The 24,214-nt window shown below is 37.1% G+C and overlaps 2 protein-coding genes across 12 annotated transcripts in view; both read left to right on the top strand.

Annotated features, from left to right (window-relative positions):
• The window catches only part of CNBP (CCHC-type zinc finger nucleic acid binding protein), a 40,171-nt gene extending 25,324 nt beyond the window's left edge, over positions 1–14,847 (top strand). For 8 of the 9 annotated variants that reach the window (XM_022800872.2, XM_022800869.2, XM_086985281.1 and 5 more), the window contains exons 4-5: positions 6,623–6,807; positions 7,211–14,847. In XM_022800872.2, the coding sequence (XP_022656607.1) occupies positions 6,623–6,807; positions 7,211–7,484 (459 nt within the window). In that variant the 3' untranslated portion in view covers positions 7,485–14,847. The remainder of the gene's footprint in view (positions 1–6,622; positions 6,808–7,210) is intronic. The other variant, XM_086985282.1, reaches the window with a different exon arrangement.
• A 2,346-nt stretch (positions 14,848–17,193) lies between these two features.
• On the top strand, positions 17,194–19,616 carry LOC111247907 (stress-associated endoplasmic reticulum protein 2). 3 transcript variants are annotated; one of them, XR_015325022.1, is made up of 3 exons: positions 17,194–17,354; positions 18,402–18,667; positions 19,014–19,616. XR_015325022.1 is itself a non-coding variant. In XM_086985398.1 (2 exons), exons 1-2 carry the CDS (start codon positions 17,620–17,622, stop codon positions 18,597–18,599), a joined length of 213 nt encoding a protein of 70 aa, XP_086841524.1. In that variant the 5' UTR covers positions 17,451–17,619; the 3' UTR covers positions 18,600–18,669. The 3 variants fall into 3 exon arrangements, 1 of the variants encoding a protein (XP_086841524.1); XR_002672310.2 differs by lacking the exon at positions 17,194–17,354 and adding an exon at positions 17,482–17,634; XM_086985398.1 differs by lacking the exons at positions 17,194–17,354; positions 19,014–19,616 and adding an exon at positions 17,451–17,634 and having other exon boundaries at positions 18,402–18,669.
• Positions 19,617–24,214: the final 4,598 nt, after the last annotated feature.

Genomic DNA, 24,214 nt, shown 5'->3' with positions numbered 1-24,214 from the left:
TATATATATAACTAATAATGATGAACCGTTAGAACGGGGTAGGGGAAGCTTCGGCAGAAAGCTTCAACTTAGGCCAACTTTACTACTGTTTGGATGAAAGCTGTTAATTACAGCAGAAAATTATCGATGATTAAACATCTTCGTATATATTCATATGTGATGATGATATGGCTATCGTTACACATGACGGTGTCGTTCATGCTACCTTATAAAGAAAATATCCGTACCCAACACACGCAAACATCTCTACGCTTCATTAGAGCTAAAATTGGCTGGACAGCAAATAAAAGGGGTGATATTTTTATTATTCGCAATACGAACAGAAACAAACAACGTAATAAAAGAAACATTTCCCAAAAAAACCTCGGTACAAATGTGCTGGCAGGTTACGCTGGCTGTCAGTAATTAGCAATGTAAACGTTGTTTAGCTGATGGCAGCATCTAGAAACTGTCTAAATAATATTATTATTATTACTCTATTATCCTACTGCGCATTGGTAGGACTTGGAGCTTTGATGACTTCAATAAGAGACGTTAACGGCGTAGCGGCAGTGGCTTGTGATATTGGTGTGTACAAAACGCGCAAACGACCATGGCCTGAACAAACGAACGGCTGAAGAGGAGTTTACAGGACCCGAAATGGCCCTAAGTTATTACTTGTTGATTTTTTATTTCGAAATGAGAAACAAAGTGAACATTCACATAGATACTGTAAACACAAACACACGAACATTATACAAAAACAAATACAATTGAAAAACATTCAACCAACCACGTTCAAAACTTCATATAAAGATCAACTAGCAAAACGAAGTACAGGGCAATACTTACACAAATTAGCGTAGTTTTGTCTCTTGACTCTGTTAATCCTATTAGATAATCGATATCCCTAGAGATAAAGCGCGTCAAGTCGAGATGGACGGCTTGGGTTTCGAATTTGCCGCTTCGGAAATATTTAATTTCCGTTCCTTTTTCAACCCAGAAAAATCGAATTCCGGTGAAGAGACGAGGGATTTTGTTCCACGTTATCAATCCATAATCGTGGCCATGTCCATATCATATTGGACCATGGTGACATTTGTGTGACACGCGTGCATATAACGGTGGATAGAAATAGTAGCATTAACTAATGAGGTTCGCGGGTCAAACAGGCCAAACGATGTTATCTTGATGTTCTTGGGAAGTATTTTTCAAAAGGATAGTAAACACAGTAGCCCGTTGCGCCTGCTTATTCTATAGAGTTCCCCGTTTCTAGGGTAACTACACTCTCGCAGATATATGCCCACGTCGCCCTAGCTCGCAGTTGGTTGAACATTGTTTAAAAAAAGTCGAAATCGGTGTAACGATGTAGCAGAAATGACAATAAAAACACTAGTCGAGTATAGTTAAAAATGTGATAACTGGACATAAACTGGTGCATAGCGACTTGGCTTTGCAGCCGCTAGTCTGCAATATGCCCAGTACGTAATGCTCGTGTCTTCTTTGTTTTTATAGATTTAGCGCGGACATTAATATCTTGAGTGTGACCCGCCAGTGAGTGCCTGATTTTGATGTGCTCATATGAGACTGTGTCGATTCTCGTGTTAGATCCCACGCCCGTTATGTTTGATATTTACGCTAACAAAGCTTTTTATCTGTCGGTCAACCAAATGATACTGAACTCCGATTTGATTGCTGAACAATGCCACCAGGTCAGCTTGTTGTTAGGAGGTCTATGGGATTCGTAACTAGACCAATGAGCGTGGGCACAGAAAAGGCTGTACTAATCCTAAGAACACATTCTTGCTAGGTGACAACTGTTCGAACCTATACGGCACAAACAGGCAGATTTCGTTTCGCGCTGGAAGCCAGCCATCTGTCTGACGGAATGCCTAATAGCGATACCGAACGTAACATGAGGGTGACTATTATTAATACTAACTTGGGCTGTAGCAACGAGGGCGCAGTAGTTGCAATGTAATAACAAATTGTAACGCCAGGTAAATCTCAACGAGCGGTATGAATTGCAACACAGATGGCATCAAATAATTTGGGCGGCAAGGATTTGATTATACTTTCGTTTGGTTCAAGATTTCTTTCGATCAGTTCGACATGTACACTTGAACGTTGACTTCAGTAAATTAGCGTTTTCAAATAAAAGTTAGACAGTTATTCTACTGAATTGTTGGTAGAGAATGCAACAGTGAAAATCTGGATATTGATAAAAATGAAAACTGATTGCGCAATGAATTCATAAATTAGTTTTATAAATTGTTTATCACATCTACAGAGGATATACAGGACATTGAGGTAACAAAGAACCACAGCCGGGTTCATGACACTAAGAAACAGTTTGAACGTGTCGCCGCGTTTATTGTTATTTGAGTTATAACTATTGCTTGTAGAAAAAGAGGCTGTAATAAATGACAGAAAGGAGTTCGGGAGGACACACTCGGGTTGTTTATTCATTCAGGATAGTAGAATCTAAAGTATAAATATAAGACGTCTACAAAAAAGGTCTATAATGCACCTGACAGAGAATTGCAATGGATAATTTTATTATATATTTACATACATAAAGATTGTGGCAAGGCTAGAAAAAATAATGGGGCTGTCCGTGTTAAAACTACTAGATATAAAACGAATACTAACCTAAATAGTATACTGTTGTTGACTGACTAGACAAAGGAAGACAGACATACACAAATACACACCCACACACATATACAAAAACACATTTACATTCACACGTCCACACGCACACATATATATATATATACACACACCCATGCACACCCGAACATGTACACAGAGCAAACACCCTTTACACACACACCGACATCTACAACTGTTTTTAGCATTTTCGAAAAGTTGCTACTGATTATTAAAATTTTTATTTTAATTACACTACTAGCGGCTAAATTACGTCGACAATTTGAACATAGCTAAGCGGACAACTGGCAGAAAAAATTACAGGTGACCTATTTCAGAACACATAAAGACAGCTTCAATTGTTATTAGGCGTACAATCATTATTATTACTATTGAGCGTCTCTTGTTATAGCGTTTCGAGGTGACGAATCATCCAGAGAAAGAAAGAAGGCAAAGAAAATGAAGCACTCGATAAAGAAGTCCTAGAAGATACAAAATAAAAGGCTGTCCAGCTAAAAAAAGAGGAAACAAAGCTTCCAGAACAGAAAAGGCTAATGCTGATCGAATGAAATAGCATAAGTAAAAATTATACTTTGGTCTTCTTCTATTATAGAATATGGCAAATCTGTCTGGCTTTATTGTGATGATACCACTGTACTAATGAAAAGCATTGAAGTTAAATATACAGACGGCAGAGCAGCACATGAAACACTGAAAAGCAATTGATTGGTAACAATCGTCCGCTTGAACAGTGGTTTAAGAGAGCGGCACTGTCAATTCAAACGGTTAGGATAGGTGTCGCCGACGGTATGAAAAAAATTCAAAAAGGAAACAACGCATTGTGTTCTTTGAGGACACGACGACTGTGATTGCACTTGTGGCTTAGCGGGTAATCCAGTTTGATTACAACCTAAATTTTGGGTTGGGACACCCAACCTATCTGTTTGTTATTGTAGACAGAATATCAAATGGTGCAATAGATCAGATAAAAATAACTTGAATATGATTTTCGAAAGAGATAAACGCTGATCTTCAATAAACGTATGATAAGCAAAGATCGCCACAGAAACACGAAACATAAGGCATGGAGGAAAACATGAGGAAAAGATGCTCTCGTAAAAGCTTTTTCTCGGATCTCACGGAATATAACTAAAAAACAGCATAATAACAGTGAAACAACAGGATTGCACATGATTCAGGTGAAAACACTCAGAGAAACGTGACTGTATAAAATTAAATCGAAAAAGTACCGACGATAGAGTGGCAAGCAGTGGCGATGATCTGCGAAGCGAGGGGACACACATAATATAAAAGCATTGTATCAAATGGGATTAAATGAAGAGACAAAAAAAAAGCTAACACATTTATTAACGGCTTATAATTAAGACGATTACGATGGTGATGATTACACGGTGATATGAAACTCAGCAGATGCTTCGAACGCAGAGAACGTCCCTGATTTTGGGAAACGTTGGCTTGCTAATTCAACTACGGTGTCGTACACGAGCAGATATTGGAACAACAAGCAATTGCTGTTGTATGTAGGGGAACAGGGAAATTGGTAGTGATCTTTACAGCTGCAAAGGCATGATGCCGGGGGGAAACGGTATGGATATATCTTCAATGTATCGAGTAAAAGAAATTATTAAAGGCTATTATTGCTACTATCAAGTAAAGCGAAAAGAAAAACAAAATGCAAGCGGGGCAACGAAAAACGACCTCAGAATAAGCGTCATTAAAAAGAAACGCAAAGAATTGTACACTGAGGTACAGCAGTTCGGTCATGAAGGATTCAAATAATAGGCCAAGACGACTAAGGAAATGGTGAGGGTAATAATGAAGAGAGAGACTAAGATGAAAAAGCGAAAGAGCGATAAAGACCAGGTAAAAAAAAAAAAAAAGGCAAAGTCGAGTGCTGCATTCATCCATTGGACGAGAGTACTTTAAAATATATATCTACGCACGTAAAAATGATCTATTCTGTGTCTTAATTTGTTCGTGTAGGTAGTAAATCTATATTAGTTGATAAGTGAGATGCGGTAAGTCTGTCTGATTCAATACAAACACCGTTCTTAGATAAGTTAAGCTCATTAAGTGTTGGGATACTACCATTACAACTTAACTGAATATGAATGTAGAGCCGCTTGGAAGACTAAACATAACCCCCAAACCGGTACATAAATTATGGAAGTGTCTCAAATTTTCGCAGTGCTGTCATTGACGTTGTGCGGTAGAAATGGGAAGGATCTGTATGCACTCATTTCTTACTCGGTGTTGTTAGATTAGTCATAGTGTGTCTAAATAGCGTTAAATGTTTGCTTTCACATACAAAAATGAAGCTTCGCCGTCGGGAGAATCTTGTTCATTGAATAAGTTTCTCCTTCTGTAAAAGAAGAAAACAAAACATAATCTGGCGCGCTAAGCTGCGTTCTGTTTCCGCTGGTGTGGAAGAAACTCGATTTGTTTGTGGTGTGAAAAGTTGACAATTGTAAGTAATTTATTTGAAGTGAATGGATCAATCTGTAGATCGGATTTTTTAGATGAGTGGAGGACTAGATTGATCAATATAAAAGATAGCATTCAAATAGGTTCAATACGAGTGTCGACTTTTTTGTTCTAATAATAGGAGTTTGTTTGTTTTTAAAATGTGCATACTGCTATGAGGTCTGGCGGTCTCGTTCAAAGCAACGCATCAAGGTTCTTGGACATGCAGCGTCTGGATTGTTCGGTTCATGGCGCAAAAATTCAATAATACGGACAAAGAAGGCATAATCCAATATTTTATTTTTATATACGTATATGCTCACTATTGGTGACTGCTCTCGTTCATTTGTACAATAAATGATCAACCTGTATTATCGTCGAGCCAAAACGCTATTGTATTTATTGTTCGTGCATTTCTACAATACTGTATTTTTTTTTCGTGCAAAATGAATTATGTAACACTTAATATAAATATTGGAATTTAAATGTGTAATAGTGGTATGACTCAATAAAATATTTGGTCGGCTTAAGATTTATGTGCAATATAGAAATTTTGAGCTTATTTAAACTAGTGTTTTATGATAATGCAAATATGCGTGGGCATGGCGTGCGAATAATCCCAGGGACGAACTAACTACACCCTTCATCGATATCATTAAGCTTCAAGAAAAATGTGGAGAATTTGGTGTTTAATTTCAGTTCACATATATGCGTCATTAAGATTTCCACCGTGAACGGTATTAAGCCGAATTTATAAATAATAGTTTTCTCCTAAAATGGAGGAAACTTGAAATTCCATGCAGCGCAGCAGCTCATTTTCAAATTGTTCCCTAAAGCCAATCTGCCATTTTTTTTCGGCCGACGATTTTCTGATAATATCAATGTGTCGATAGAAATTTCTTTAATGTACAACGGCTAAACACAACAAAATAGCACAACAAAGTCACAGAAAGGAACATGTATTTTTGGCTATTTTCGATACTGTGATTTCAGCAAATATAGGCAATTGCCTGTGAAGTGCCCTATTCTCGTTCGTGTATATGCACTCAGTCAAGTCGCGTAATAATCGTCTTCAAATACGTGTTTTTAAAGGCAAATTTCTACTGTCAAAAATCTGTTTCTGCTTGTAGATGCGTACATCAAACATAAAAATCCTAAAATGCCAATTGTGTAATGCGCGTTATGCCTTCAGATCTGTATATGCATTAAACCAATTATGTCATAGTGTGGACAATCAAATAGTCATAATGAAATGGTTTAGAAGCTCGTCTATGAGCGTTATTAAACCTAAAGCTACGAAAAACTACCACTTCATAATTATGAAAAAGGATTAAAGGTCGCTACATTATTATTGGCTATCATTCTCCTAGGTATACAAATAAGGAATTCACCAGGTTACCATATTTTTATGGGAACGGAACGTAAACGTTTTTTTCACAGAACATATTGCTTTCCTCCGTACTATAGATCATATTCACAGTCTGAATTCTTTTGTTTTGATTTTCAGGGTGGTCCGAAGCGTGGAGGCGGGGGAGGAGGAGGCCGTGGTGGGCAAAAGTGCTTTGCTTGCGGCCGAATGGGCCACATTTCCCGTGAATGTCCCCACGGTCGACGCTGCTACATATGTGGACAAAGCGGTCATATCTCAAGAGACTGTCAAAGCGACAACGGTCAGCCAGATGTATGTTACCGGTAAGAAAGTTAGATGCATGCTAGGTACAATGGGGCATCAGCAACCGGCATAAAATCGTCTGCTCATGTAACAATAGAACAAGGAGAGACTTTACTAACTTTTTCCAATGTATGTAGTTTGGATGAAGTGCTTAAGACAAGTAAAGGCGATTCACTAGAGCCGTAGCGTATTCCATAACAATGAACAGGTTTTTGCCAAAGTGACCGCAGTCACTCAGCCGATTAGCTGACCCTATTCACACCCCGTTTATATGTATGTTATATTTCACTTGGTATTACATGTTACCTTACATTGTAACAAAACGCAGTGACCTAAGCCAGCAGTTAGTCAAAAATTGACTAGTTAACCAAATGTTAATTTGTGATTGAATAATGTAATGATGTTGAACGGATGGATATGCAGGTGTAATGAGCGAGGCCACATCGCGCGCCATTGCAGCCGACGGTCGCCAGGGCTTGGCGTAGGAAGTGGCCCTGGACCTCGTGGGGATCGCGGTGGATCAGCCGATCGAGGCATTGGCGGTACGGGTGGAGTCAGCTGTTGTTACCAGTGCGGCGGGGCAGGGCATCTAGCCAGAGATTGCCCCCAGGGACCTCATGCGTCCCCACCACCACACATCGCCCAGGCTCAACAACACCATAACAGCCACCTTGACGAACATCATCTCGATAACTAGATGACTAGATAGTACAGAAGAATCCCTTACAGCTTTATGAGAGACAGCCAGATACACTCGCCCAGGAGCGGTCATGAGAACGATGTTATCCATTCACGTCCCTTTCCAAAAAGGCCGGTGCACATTTTCCCAGTAAAGTAGAATCACCCAACGAACAACAACGCGTTAGAGACAATGGTTTCTAGGGATTGCGCCTTTACTTCGCACCGGAAGGCTGGTCCGTCGAATTCGTAAAACTCTCACTACTCCACACGATACTATTCCAACCGACACATGGTAACTTGGAGATGTATGATGATGCTGACATCAATACCATGCAAAAAACGGGGTACGAGGCAAATGGAGATTTGTTGCCAACAATGATGCGTCTAAAAAAGAATAGGATACATGGATTTACCGAGTTACACGATACTTGATTGCAAGATATCCAATCAGATGTGATGAAAAGCAGATAGTGAGCGACATAACGGCAACCTTTCTCCTGTCCTGCGCGGCCATATTTGACCCCAGTCGCTTAAACAAATCGGCTAATGGACTTGACAGAACTTTTGGGAAACTTAAATCGAAATTGGCAGGTTTACTAAACACAACAAACCAAAGCATACACTAAATATTCAGTTAGTGCTGCCATCCAAATGGGGTTCGCGGTTTTCCTGGGTTCCTGAAGTTAGTGGAAAAGCATACGCATTAAGCTGGCGTTTCTATCGATCATCATGCGCACAGTTGTAGCTTGCTCTGTATTTGGTGATCGCCACAGAAAAAGCTTGCAGACTGAAATCTTTGTTAACTGAGACCTAAGATATGATGCATCTCAGAAAAAAAACGCAAATCAAAGAAAGAGAAGTCAAAAATGGAGACGTAAAACGATTGAGGATGCAGTCAGTAGATAAATATGTTGTTAACGACAATCTAGCCGGGATGGTCGTTGCTCGCACGAACGAAAAGTATTTGACAATGAGATGGTGACCTAAACAAGTGGTAAGGAAGGTACTAGACAGTTCATAGTAGAATATATAGAAAAAAGCGGTTCTTCAGAGGTGGTACATGTAAAAGGTCTTCACAAGTTTTTTCACCAGTAAGTACACAAATCAGTCGGAATGAAACTTAGATCCGACTGAAGAAAATGGATCCCCACCTATCAGATGTCCTCCGGGTCTAGAAATATAGTTATCCTACACGGCAGATCAGTTAGTTGACAATAATGATTGATATATTAATATGGGTTGAAGATCTAAAGGTTTAGGACTGAAAAAGGCAATTGTTCGACGGTCCACGAATCGTCACACATAGGCTCCTGTCAATTCTGTGCTTGTTATTGGTTGGAATAATGCCTCGTTGATTTATGACTGAATATTAGTGGTATTTCCACACAGTGTAGGCAGCAACTTTAATTAGAATTGAATGGAGAGCGTTTCGTAAGGAGCGACACGTGTAATTCGTGGTGATGTTGTCACTGCATCTGATTTCAACCTCCCTGGCGGCTTTCGCACAACGTTTTCACGTGGCTTTCAACTGTAATGATAGAAGGTTCGTTCATTCATTATGTGTGCCCAAGTAACGTGCCCCTCACAATGACCGTAACTTTTGTGTAGTACATGCTTCAGTGTATACAAATATAGACAGAAAAGTCAAACTGCGTAAGCCAATTCGCCTTTCATTGAGTAATGCGGGAAAGTATATGCTACTAAGTTGTGATATTTTACGTTCATACTTAGCAACGAAATTTCAATACAACAATTTTTCTTTAATATATAATGGGCGTCCTCTAATTCTCAATGATTGTCGTGCGTGAAGCATAACGTCTCGGTATGACACGACTGGTAAATTCGAAAATGCCGCTCGAAAGCAAATTCGAAGTACCGCTACTGTCCTTAATCATCTCGCTAACGTCGTAATATTCACTTACTCAATGGGGCTTCGATTGGAAAATACGATGTTTTAACACGTTTTGCATTTTCAATCTCATTTAGGGCATTATTAGAACGATATTGTGGGAATTCGTTAAAAAAAATTGCAACTTTCCGATGTAATAAACAAATCCAAATTCAAGTTTTTATTTGTTTTTACCAGAAATTAAACGTTTAACGTTCAGCCACCCTTTATTAGATAATTGTATTTTGTTTCCAGATTCTTTAATTTATCACGGCATACGAATATAAAGATTAAATTCATTCTAGGAGCACATATATATATATATATATATATATATATATAGTTAAGGTGACCTATTTTTCGAAGTTAGTCAAAACACTTCCGACTTGAAATGTCAGTTGAATTTATTCATATTTGAAATTATAATGGTGGTGCTTGATGAGTTTTTTCTTTAGTGTCAATTCTTGTATATCACTGATTAATTAAAGCACACCCAATGGTAGTCAATGTTGTTATTGTTGTTAGGTACAGAAATGAAAAATAGGAAAATGTATAACCTTTTCACGAGAGATCTACTATTCATAGTATTAACAAAATAATGAGAGAACATGACGATGGCTATAACATCGTATTACTAATGCTAATACATCGTAATACCAAGTGGCGAAGCATTAAATGAGGCGCCAACTCTGAGTGATACCGAGAAGCCGGCTCTGTTGTACAGACGTAAACTCTCAGAAATTGAAAATTATTATTGCATAAAACGACTATGTAGCATTGATATATATATACGCGCGTATTAGCCGTAGAGATTTACTAGTCGACATATATATATTAAGAGAATATACTGTTCGAGAAAGTCGTTCGAAACCCTTCACGCCAATTACAGGCACATGATTTACAGTGAAAATTTAGAACAAATTTTTTGAGCGACACGATGCGGTATATGGATGTACTTATATAAAAATATATATAGGGTGTTCGGAATCAATTGGGACAAATCTTGGCGGGCTCTTTGCTGTATCGGGAATTTTTATGCAGAATATAAGTTTTATTATGTCGGAAGAAAAATACTATTTGAGTGAATATGATAGCTATTGTCCGCGTTGGACGAAACCTCCTGGGTTGACCGAAATGAAAGTTGTTGCAAAATTCGGTAGAGAAGATTTTTGTATAACCAAACAAAGATTAACACTAAGAATTCGATTGGAGAAGCTCGAAAGTTATTCAAAAAGGTACAAAGAAGCTGAACATCAATGTCAAAATTAGCTTCTCCTTGCAAGAGCGGAGTATGTCGCCATTTTGCTTGTCTAGATTATTCTAAATAGTGAAGCATTTTTAGACCTTTTGGTTCCTTGGACCTAATATAAACGATTTCTTGTGTTTGACGTGTCTGAGCGAAACTTCAACGACTCTGTGCATACTAATGTAACTCTACTCAGGGTTACTGGTTCATGCGCGAATTTCTAAAAGAGAGTTTTAAAAGTGACCTATAGGCGGTTTAGGGCCCGAATTGAAGCCGTGATCAAAGGAATGGCAGTTGAACATTAAATAAAGACGTCCTTAAAAGATCTAAATGTCGGTGCATGTAAGGAATCAGTCCATTTATCTATTTTTATTCAGATTTATATATGGAACTCTTAAACACGCAACAGATTTTATTCCTGTTTATTCTAAACACCCTATGTACATATATATATATATATATATATATATATATATATATATATATATATATATATATATATTGTTGTTATTAACTTAAGACATACATTATATTATTATAATATATATATATATTATATGAGTGTTGTCGATATCCATGTTAAATGCAGAGTATAAATACTAAAAAAACAGCTGTATTGATACAGCTTATTGATTATGGTACCTCGATATAAAGATACACTCACATACCTATATACACACGCTAAGCTATGCGATAATGTTATAAATGCATTAGAAGTTGACTACAAATTCATATAATAACGATGATTTTCAGAACATTGGTTGGTTTTATTTAGTGCACACACATGTGAGCATGAACTGGGCAGCCACACGAATTTTATTACATCATCAAGATAAAATCCGGGTTTAAATCCAGAAGACTGTCTTACACAATCTCTTCCAAGAGTAAAAAGCTACTTAGCGTAACACCTAAATGAGGCACGTGTCAGTCGGGAATTATTTCGAAACTGCATCCGTTAAAAATGGAAACGGGAATTTAATAAAAGTAAGCACAGGAGAATCATTATTATTACTAAATATTGATGAATGTGTATTATTGTGACATTGTTGATGACCGTTGCAAACGGCGACAGTTGTTTAAACCCGCTTAATCATAAATATTAATCGTTACATGATGAATGTCCGTTCGAGGGGCTGTGGATTCACCGCCGGGATCAATGACGTCAACAGCAACAAAATGCCAATGATTAACAGTGAGCCAGACGACGAGAGTTGGCTTTTCAGTACCGCAAATTCACGCGATTTTTCCATTTGGCAAAATATATTCAAAGATAAAATGATGCTTTTTGTACTTAATAAAACTAGCTAGACTTCACGAAACGGCGTGATCAGAACGAGTAACCACATCATACTCCTATAAAAGACAACTAGCCATTATTCAAAATAGGCTAGATCGAAAAAAGGTAAATAAGCACTGTTCTCGGCTAGTACCTATTGACTAATGTCACTGTGGATAAATAGGTTGCAAGCCATGATAGATAATGAGCCAGCATTCAAATACAACAATACAATAACTAAAATATTAAATGCATATGATTATCCATATTGTTTTATAGGAATGACATATATAGACAAACAGTTATTGTAAACGGACTGTACGAATCTCGTATTAGTTGTTTAGGAAAAACCAGATTGCCATCTTTTTGAATGTACGCATCACACCTATTTAAGGGATTATAAGTTATAAAATGATTACAGGGATTCATAACCTATAATCGAAATGCGAATTTTTCATGGCCATCACGTCCTATGTAACTTACGTAGATTCAGAACGAATGAGTAATGTAAATTAATTTGTCTAGTGTCTTTTTTTTATAGATGCTTAATATAAATTGTAAGTCGCACATCTGAAGCAAACAAGAATTACATTACGAAGCAAAACTGTGAGATCAAGGACGAAAGCGTACGTAGATCTCGCATTGCTATGTTATTCTAAATTTTTAACTTTTTCAATATTGAGTAAATATCCGATAAAAAAGGAAAACATTTGAAACTATTCCCATACGACCCTAAAAAACAACAAAAATTGTGTTATTAACACAAAAACATAGGAAAGACACTTAAAGAAATTATATGTAACAGACATATTTGGTTTGACCAGCAATAAGAGCTTTCAATGCTACAGTGAATACTCCCTCAGTTGCCACGTATAACACGCGGTAACTGTGCGACCGCAGTATAGCACTCGATATTTTTGCCTAACTGTCCCTACAGGACCATCGTTCTGAATATCATTAATAGAAAAAAAAATATTAAACGGACTTAACTATATAAAAGTAGTACACAAAGTTTGTCAGTAGCTGGACTAGGTTCTATGTTTAACTAAATAGCTCCTCGCCATCATGGAGGTGGGACACTTTGCCGTCAGCAATCTGCATTTCGTTGTCGAGTTTGAGTGTATTTAACCTAAATCTAAGCATGAAGTGGGGGGTAAATTCACGTCGCTGGTATCGCAAATAGAAGAAGTAAATAATTCGGCGGGCGAAAATTCGTTAAGGACACGAATAAACAAAGAAGAAAATATATAGCATGGTAAAGAACTCATGACCGAATGTGGCAATGTAGTGTTCCAACAAACACCGATTGTTACCGATCATCATTGTCATTCACGAACTAAAAAGGAGAAGCGAGAATCTCTACTAAGAATCCGTATATAACTTCGAAACTCACTCATTAATGACTTCTGGGACAGCGTAAGCTTGATAATGAAAAGAAAATCCACTTGTCCCATAACAAGGGACCACAAGACTATATAAATTGTATAACTAAATAGAATAGCTAGGGTTTTGTAGGCAGCAAGCAACATTTAGCTATGATGCAATTACAGATCACAAAGAGTTTTCTTTATGAATGCAGAATTAATAGTATGCATCTATAAAAAAAGCCGACATTCTTTGAGTAACGGTCTTAGTAAAGTGAAACAGTAAACGTTAGTGTAGAATTCGGAGGATATCTCTCCGTCTAATAGGTCTAAACTCCGAATTGTTGTTTAGGCAAAAAAAGGATTGCTTGCAAAGTACGACAGCCGGCAAGTTTAATGTCTTTATTCACCTGCGTATATGAGTTTCATCATTATTTTTATGATTATTACTGCAATGTGAACGGGGCAAGCTACCTCTGAGAAGAACTGCTTCGCAGGTATCCGCCCAAACGTGCTCTTTACGTGCATGACCGAATCTATCCAGATGGGTCTGTGAGCGTTTGCGCGAAAGCAGGCAAATAAAGTGGAGGAAAAATACAGAGATAAAATTGTCACTTGATCTTTAAGCTGCTAACACTGCTACAAATAATAAGAGCATTCAAGCATAGGTCCTGAGGCTTGCACTTGATGATTAATTCAGTGCTTTCAGCAGCATTTTCGCGCTGTTACGCCACCAACGACTTTCCATCAAATCGCATTACGATTCATTATTCTAGAGTACTATTATCAACAGTTGCTTGTTCGCTGGAGAGATAGCATTTTCCAACAGCTGTTTGTTTATCCTATAAGTTTCATGGAACTATCAGTCTTAACTACACCCAATGCCGATCCTGTGCACCGCACTTCATTAGCGATTTAGGAGTAACTGAATCGTATCGATTTGTTTTCGTTAAATATTTCTAATAATAGAATGATAAGGGGACACGAGAAGGTGTTGGTTGTCAACAAATAGCTTGCGTCAAAGAGAGAGCAAAAGAAAGAATCATAGAAAAAAACAAAGCAGGAGCCGTAATTTCACTGAATACTCTTATGATGAAGTAATGATTATCACTAATTATTATATACCTAACGATTGGTAATGAGACAGCGGAGGGCAGTTATTAATGAAAATGAGATGTTGGGTCGTGTTTACAATGATTGACGAGATTATACTTATTACAATTATTAAGTGCACTAATAGTAAATGGATTATAATAGATGAAGCTTTAATTACACAGAGCTTTGAAGACTGGATGTAAGATGAAGCGCTATGTCAGGCATCGAGGTACACAACACATGAAACACACTATGAAGACGGAAAGCGTTTCCTGTGATGCCTTCGTCTAATCGTTCATATGATGACAGCCTTAACGCCACACCGTAAACAACAGCTGAGGATCACTGGAAGCTACCGGGAAAGGGAAAGAGAAAAAGAATGACTTCAAAGTGTTTGGACATAATCGACGCCGGTGGCGGATTGAGAGAACAGAAAAGGAAACAGATCAGTAAAACTAATAACAATAATAATAATAACAACAACAAAATGACATAATTTGGTAATTACAACGGCCTGTGTTTTCATTGAAAAGGTTAGATTTTAGGACCATTACTACTCGTATTATCAATATTATTAGAACTGGATAATGATTTTTATATCAATACTAAAGAAACTGACGCCGATAATGTGTATATTTCGTATTAATCGCGTAGAAATGCTTCCTTAATAACAAAAAACTGTATTCAGATTGTGTGTGAATATTCAGCGACACACAAACTTATACCAGACTTAGGGTAAGAAATCAACTTTCAAATTGGACAGACAAACCATCTATGCTATAATTTTACTGAGTAGAATCATAACGTCAAGTAAGGATTAAAAAGTAAACTATAATAACGACAATAAAAAAATTAATGTTGCTAGCGTACTTGAACCATCTCTTTACTACGTCTATTTTATTTTTTGGTCCGTAAATTTTCTTTTTATTTTTGCAGACTTTTTCAAAACATAAACCTACTTGTATTGATATGTTTATAGCTAGTAAAAATCTAAAATTTAGAGTTACTTACATTGCTAGCTAAACTAATAATTTTCACAAGTTTTTTTTTATCAGTATTTGAAATGATAATTATTATATACATGTGTGCACCAAGTTTCCTTTCTTCATTCCATTTAGGTGACCACGAGAGGTGACATTGAATTTGCACACTTCTAAGCTAATCAACTTCAACTATAGGATATTTCATTTCCACCGGTTTCGTATTTGGCTTTATATGGTTTGAAATTTACCTGATGGAGCCTTTTATTTACTAGCGCTGTTATTCACAAGTGATAATTACGACAAGTTTTTCAAGGACGTGCGTCAAAGTTGTTTCTCTATTCTTAAGGGGCATTTCAGGTGAAAATCGTGGATCCAAGCAAACTTCGGAGTATAATTTGTCTAACAATTTCTATAAGTAGGTTGATTCAAGTTAGTCTCAAAAGTCTCTAAATTCTAAGACTCTAGTGAGATTTTTCTGAAAAATTTCAAATTCATCACAAGGTGTTCTCGCATAGTTAAAAGCCCATTAATTTCTAAGAACGCCATTTATATATTATGTGTTGTGACCCCCATCAAATTTCGCTCACTAGTTGTTTACTTAAAGTTTATAGAAATATAGAACTCGATTCACTGATATACAATAAAGGTAACTCATTATGAATAAACACAACGTAAGAGTTGAATATTTATACTTGCATTTGGTGTATTTTACCGGTACATATTTAATACACGTGTATGCCTTATGTTAGCAAGCTATTCGAATATAACTACCGACATAAATAAAACCCCATCATATTTCATATCAAATATTCAAAATCAAGCATTCAGTGCTTCTTTTTATCGTTTAAGGCAAAGAATAATTCCACGATGTAATTGTTAAAACCTTGGATTCTGAATTCAACCATTCGAATTTAAATGTCGTTAGAACCTACGTTATGCGATACGTTAGACGAGTCATCGAATGCTGTCGTGAGATTTGTTGCATAAAATGATTGACGCTTTATTTCCAATTAAATTTTTTCACAACGATATAAAAGCTTTTAATATTAGCTGATTAGGAATTGTAGTATCGATAGTTACATGGCTTTCTTGGCTTAGTAGTCATACGCTTCTTGAAAAATAGCAGCCTATTCCTAAAAGTTTAATTGAATGTTATGCTAAACACCGTAGCTGAATTTAATAAGGCTCTATAATTTCTCTTGGTTAATTAAACCTAAAGCTTCCTTAACTAAGCCTATAACCTTACTCAATGCTATTCACGGCGTATTTTCTGTTAATGTTAAAATTGTAAAAAAGATCTGAGCAAAGATTGCATTTTGAATGATTTAGCTAAAAAAGGTTCCATGTAAGATGTAAATTTTGATTCGCCAACACTGTTGGCACATGACACTTAGTTAACCATTGCTAGTTGAGATAGAATCCGTGACAACTTGTACCATAAAATTGACTCCAATCAATTCGCAGTGTCTGTGGTTCAAGCAATAACTATTTTTACTTTGTCGACACACATGATATTACCTTTCGTGCTTGCAGTGTCGAAGTTCTATTCAGGAAAATATATGTAACCAGAGAAATTAAGTTAGTAATCACTATACTGTATCAATTAATTTTTTTTGCTCTATCTGCATACTGAACCGTTCCCCCTCTCTTGCATTCCTTGTTGGATAACACAATGTGGAATCATATAAGGGCTCGCCAGTATAATATAAATCGTCTTGTTAGCTCACATAAGCCTAGTATTCGTAAGTGTCAGAGAAACAGTCGCACATTGTCGAGCGTAACTGTATCCCGAAAAATTTCCGTTTTTTCTATTTTGTGGGCCGATTTCAAATTTTGGCGCCATTAGCTCGTGTCAGCGCATGCGTTCATGCAGTTGCCGGCTCGGCGTTGACGTGTCCATTTGTTCCATGATTCCATAGGACGTGGTTTAGCTCCACAGCTCCAGATCATCTATATCCTCTCTGTTCTCGTTCAATCGTTGAACAGTGATCGTCGTCACTTAAAGCGTCAGACGTACCCGACAAGGCACACACGGTGGGATTCCTTTATTGTTTCATTGCTGTCGATAATCGTTAATATTGTTTATGATTTTTTCTCTTGGCAACTGACAGATTTCGTGCGTATCCGCCCATAACATTATGTTATAGTTCTATGTAGACGAGTACTGAGCGAGCCAAAGCTACAAGTGTAATCGACGCCGGTGACATGGACACAAACTTAGGCGAGCCATCGCCTTCTAGTAAATGTTGCGTGGGAAGGAGAGACGTCTGTTTGTAGTGGACTCGTTTTCCGAGTGGCAATGAGTTCGTGGCAGGTGGCTTGAAATCATAATAACAATCTTATGAGGTTCCATATGGGTAGTTTTTATGTCGTTACTCTTACGTAGACTGCCGCAGAGCTGTTCCATTTTGGAAATTGCTAGAGCGAAGCATTGTCACTGCAGTTTCTCTGCCGGGCTTCTTTAACCGGACAGCTTAACCGTACAGTTAATCATAATCCGATACGAACTCTGTGAGATTAAAGATTACGTAGTCGTACTGCCGACATTGTTCGAATAATATAACGAAATCTTAATAGCAGTAATATTTTTATAAGATATCTCTGCCGCATAATACGGTAAAGCTATTAGTTTTTATCAAATAAGTGCTATAAACAGATAGTGAGTGTGAATTAGCTTAAATAGTGACGTCACCTGGAATTGTCTTTATGATTGCTTATGGATGAATTAGAGGATGTCTTACTTCCAAATGTACTGTGTTTGTAAATTTACGTATGTTTAGTCTTGTTAATTTATTCTACAACAAAGTGTGAAGTCGTTGGCTTGGCGTATTGCTTCATTACAAAATTTAGCTCAGTTGAGATTACCGCTTAGCCACTTTACAAAGTCCCCAAAGACTCTGTTTAGACTTAAACACATGGTTATGTAATACGCGAGGCCAACGTTACTCGGTTAATTAATAAATCAAATAGAAAAGATGGTAAATAAATACGTGGGAAAGGTTATTAAATATTACGGGTTGTAAAATAGAAATGTATCGGTAATAACGGTATATGTATATATCCCCTGCTTAATCTGATTAGATGGTCGCCACTCCCCGAATGCGAGCAGCTTCAGAGAAGCATGCAAAAAACATCACGCAGCGCGGAAACGTGCAAAAATCGACGAAACAGAATGAAGATCGACCACCCGTTGGCCCCTGGCTCTTAGCGTTGTTTTTGTTCGTTGTTTGTGGATCCGCCATTTTCCAGATCATCCAGAGTATTCGGGCCGGTTTCTAGGAAATTTGTTATAGTTCTAACGACGACAGATCAATTTGAAATTCCCATCAGCCCGCACAGAGCAAATTGTGAGTACTTAAATCAACAAGCTATTGAAAAAAATTACTTTGTGACTCTCTGTGATGTACGATGTGACTCTATATATGCCAGTATATGTATCTTTAAAGTTGAATTAGGAACTAACGCGTCGTTCTAATGAACATGTGAAGTTATCATGTGAATAAACATGTAGATTTATATGGCTAAGATGAACGTTCTAAGCCATACTTCGATTAGTCTGCATACGTGTACAATTATCGAATTTTTAGTTTATGTACCAAAAATATACGACCGAAATACATATAAATGTTGCTATAAGTTCTCGTCTTTTGCAATATCTAACACTTGTTCTATTGCGTTTTCTGCGTTTCGCAGGTAAAAAAAAGCAGTGAAAATATAAAATTATCACTTTGTGGCCAAGCAGCTCAAAGACCTGATGATACCCGCGTTATTTTTATTACCAGAGGAGCATTGCCAAAATAATATTAATGATGGTAGCTACACACTATTTCTGGCCTATCCACCGCTGGGTAGATATGAAGTTGAATTAACACCAATTTAAGGGGGGCTCACCGCAACCGATGTATTCACATCGACATTAAATTGACAGAAACGTGGACTAGCATTAAAAAACGAGGGCGACGATTGAAATTGGTTCCTGAAAACACCAGTACAGTGAGAGGTGAGTTAAGGTCTTCGACAGTCTCAAAACCTCGAGTGTTTTTCGCTAGGAGCATGAATCTTGACGACTCATCCCAAAACCTTGATCGGTAATTTACTGATCGGGATTCCAATCTATGTAAATGTATACTAAGTATCGTAATATAGCGCTCGTTTTGTTCATTTTATATACATATTAAACAATATTAATATAATTATGGAACGTGTTTGCGATATTAGTAACTGTACGTGTAATATTATGAAAAAAAAAATAAAATGTAAGATGAAAAGTTGACGACGTATGTTCGTAGAAACTAATGTCTGCGGTTTTGTTACGGTTTTGTAGTGACGTGCTAGCGTGAGCAGCAGTTATCACCTTACATATAGGCTTCTTTCAATTTTCTGCAGAGCATTCTTTAATGGCTGGTAGTCAATCCTTGATGTGCCTCGCCTCATAAACAAAGTAGGCTTACGCGCAGCAGCTCGCGCATATCCATATTCGAAACATATGCTAAAGTAACCAAACTTGTTTTTTTAGAATAGTTTACACTTGGCGGATTATTTTTGAGGCTTAAGTAATCCGTGTGGACATTTCCTTACGGGTTCTTTTTTATAGGAGAATATAGGTCCGTAAATATAGAAATACGTAGCTAGAGAGTAATGGCGCATGGTCAAGAAGCTTCGCTTTACGAGTTTCCGGTCCATATATAATAGGCTAATATGCTCCATTTAATTTTCTCCGACCAGAGTGAAAACCATATTTGCTTCCAAGGTTCATATGTCTGCTGCTGCGAATCTATATTGCGAACCCACACAAAACACAAATTATGATTGAATGCAAAAATATATGGCCTTAAAGTAGCATATTCTTGTAGGACTCAGTTGTCACTAAAATATTTTTGTGGCTTTGGTGTTTGCGTGAAATGTGACATCTAAGGCACGTGTTTACATTCAAAAAGTAAGACTTAACAAGAGAAAGCTCCGTTTAGTAAAATGCGAATTTAAAAGTTAGCGGAGACGTTGCTTATATTAATTAACAAATAAAGAATGCAGCAACATCTCCATTCTGATTCTTTAGCTAAGTAGCAGTTTTGCCGTTTCTTCTTGGAATCAACGTAGCTGAAAAGGTTAGCAAAAACTGTATGCTAGGCTTATCGGTGAACGACGGAAATTTATATTGTCGGAAACAGTCTAAAGTACTCTAAAATAATAATAACAAAAGGCTCTGCGATAAACTTTTCATACGATACTCTTCGATTATGTAACTTTTTTCTAGGAGTAGGGTTACTGAAATAGGGGAACAGGATGTATACAGCAGAATATCGAAATTAGAACAGAGATATAATGGAAAGTGTGAAATAACTGTAAAAGGGTATAACCTGTCGTCTTATGCACTGTCGGACGTTAGCATTCAATATGCAAAAAGAGAAATATTCATTTAGGTTCATATTAAAAATATTAAAGCTAGGCTTAGTTGAAAGTTATTAAGTATGGTAAATTAACGAATTAATTGCAACGTAGTAATGAGGTTCATTCGTTCCAGCAAGGTCAACAGCCATTACGGGAACAGGGTACGAGAATGCAATTACAGTATTGAAAAATTGTCATTGAACAGATACAGCGGGGTCTCAGAAAAACAAGAACTGGGCGCCTGTGGAAGTGTTAGTATACATTCGAGTAATATGCTAAGTTGGGCGGGACATAAATATCAGAAGAAGCTGACGAAATACATGAGGCTATAAATCCATGCCATATAATACATCCATATGGCAGCAGGACTATTGGAATATTCCAACGGAAAGAAGAACGGCTCACGCGGAGCAGAGTAATTACAGCGTAATGGACGTTCTTGCATTACTGTTAGGAAATAGCGAAACCGACGCTGCAAAGCTTCGGGAGACGAGACGGGTTATTGTTGGTCTATGGTCGAGAGATAGCTCGTCCGGTACCAGACAAATTTGTGCATATTAAACTAAGTCGACAAATAACTACAAAGTGTAACGGGCTAGGCAGGATTAGAAAATTGCAGTGGGATAACTGTTGATATATGCCGTAGCTTACGTTAGGTTGAATGTAATATCAATAAATTACATTAGGTAAATCAATAACAAAACAGGCGCGAGGCGAAGCTCGCGAGTCCATTTACTAGTCTATGCTACTAGAAGTCGCAAGTTCGTGGTTATACCCTTTTTGAAATGGCGCACAGCTACTTGATGCTACCTCTATCACAGTTAATCTTTTATCTATGCAAAGATAAAGTAGAACGTGTTTAAAAAGGATGGAGCAAAGCCCGCACGTATCCCTTTTGTCAGAACAGCCTAATATCGTAATTGTGTGGCTCTTACCGTACATCTAATATCATATCAGTTTACCTAGATAACATTAGAGAGAAAATGCGTTCTGAGCTGCTTTCGCGCTTTCGAGTGTCTTTTTTTTAACGAACTGCTAATAACTGTCAAGCGATAGGTTGAAACGGCTAATGCCAAACTAATTAGACAGAAAATGTTCTCTTTTTATTTCTACTTATTTTCAGAGCAAAACACTCAAATATTGAAAAACATGTATAAATATTTATTATTGACGAATATAAAGCGATAAACAGAATCCTCAAGCTTTAGTGACACGGAATTCATATACTGACGGAGACTAAATATTTGTGTCTTTCTTTAACGTAATTCATGTAACTTTATAAATAAAATGATGAAAAACGCTTTTCAAACTTAGGTAAACATGCAACAAAATTAATCCTCATTTGATTTAGTATATGCAAATGTTTTTACAAAACATTTGCAAACAAAATTAAAAAACCCTCAAGCTTCGGTAACGTCCGGAATTAGCAGACTAGTCGACTCTAAACATCGCAGTGCTCATTAAGAGTCACATGCGTTCAACGGTTCGTGCACGTCCGTTAGATATCAGCCAACAACTGGTCTTATTCATTTGTATTTTGAAAACAGCCATCTAAATTAAATCAGCCATTTAAATGAAGTTTAAGAGCCGTTTAATCATTAAAAACATCTTAATCACGTTGTAGGAATGTACGAAAAATCGACGTATCACGAGCGAGACAAATATATAGGCGACTGAGCGCTCGGCGAACATATTGAACAAACTTACGAAATCACTCCAAAAGTGTAATAGGTTAGATGCCGATTTATTTCATAGCTTGTATTAGGCTATGTGTTATACCAATAAACCGAATCGATTGAATCAGAATGATTCGGCGCGGAGCTAAACCAGTCCGTCTAGTCTATTTTCTCTGTACTGTTATGGGTATAAATTGAATATACTAAAACCGTCTATCTGGTCGACCCAAATAGACTCCATTAGATAGTTGAATTGGCCTGATTCTTAGTAGGTCCCTAAGACTACATCCTCGGAAAAGCTGTACCGATTGAATAACCATTTCCTGCGGGAAACAGTTTATTTATTCATCCCATATAGCGTAATCACAATTTCGACGAACTGACAATCGGGGTTAGCTCGATACAGAGTTCTCGAACTGCATTTTAAAAAAGTAGTTTTTTTTGTTCAAGTCAATTTTTGATTATGCAGGTTTGTGCAATTCGATCGTAAAGTGGTGACATTTGCCGAAACGCCTTTAGTAAATGACATACAAACTATCTAGGTCCGCAAGCACAACTGCTGTTTCCGTAGGGCAGTTTTCTTCCCTACAGAATGGGGCTAATTAATGTAAGAGCTAACAGAATAGGAATTTTGACCATCTCGGCATATGTGATTCATATGCCTCAACTAGATAAATATTTTTTCCATGTAGTAGGATGAAATGGGAAAACAGGATAAATGCAGTAACGTATCAAAGTTATAACTTTGTTGCAGTTGAAGAGCAAAAATAACGTAGATTGGCACAGCAAAATAAGGTCTGAGAGTGGTGTCGCGTGTCAGCTGAAGGTAAATTTTACATAATGCAAGAGTTGAGTAAAATTTCTATGTTTTTATGTTGGCAATTTTGGAATGGAGCTCAGTAATTTATGCGTGTAATAAGATACATGTAATCGGACTAATTGCGAGAAGGTAAAATGGTTATTAGGAGATCCTGATGGAAAAGCGAAATCGTTCTAGAAAAATGACAAATCCCTCTTGGAAGAGAGTAATAAGATAACTGCACCAAACTACCAAAAGCAAGAAATTGACTAGATCAAAAAAACACAATCATTGTAAGTAGAGAGTTGCAACGGGGATGCTAAAATTAATACAACAGGACGTTTAAAAGTCTAGGTCTGGAATAGAACACTAGCTTAGGTTAGAAGTAAAGTGTAATACGAGTCAAATAATAGAAGAAACTGATAAGATGACCGCAGCATGGCGACAACACATTCGAACTCGTCGACGGAAGAACGGGACAGGTGGGACAGGATAACTGCAACGGGATGAATGTTACTGAAAAATTGACTGAATTAGGAACATAGAATTACCGTAACGGGATACCTACAACGAGATAACGGGATCTGTGCTGCAATTTTTCAAATGAATTACAACAACATAACTAATAATAAAAATTGGCAACTAAGGTATAACTTATGTTTGGTGAGGTGGAACGCTAATCAAATTTTTCTTTGGTTGGGTACATCACTTACAGCATAGGATCCATTTTTAAAATCGTCTTTTTTAATATTCATTATTCGAACCCTTTTATGGTGTGTAGAAAAAGTTTCCTTTAAAAAATTCTGACAAAATTACATTTACGTAGAAGAGGTATTTCTTGCTATCAGTCAATAACTCTTGACGAGCTGAGTAAAAATGCTATAAATATAGCTACAATGAATATTTGGATGTGGAAGAAGTAAAAAATCTGATTGGTCGTATCGATTTATCGATGAAAATGTATGCCAATATTGTTTTGAGAGACTTCCTAAGCAATCCAGACAAACTGGGGAGTTAGGTTAGGTGTGACG

This window comes from Varroa destructor, unplaced genomic scaffold (genome assembly GCF_002443255.2).
Source record: "Varroa destructor unplaced genomic scaffold, Vdes_3.0 BEIS01000003.1, whole genome shotgun sequence".
Taxonomy (NCBI): domain Eukaryota; kingdom Metazoa; phylum Arthropoda; class Arachnida; order Mesostigmata; family Varroidae; genus Varroa; species Varroa destructor.
Note: the sequence above shows the minus strand (reverse complement) of the source record. Positions and strands in the feature narration are given on the sequence as shown.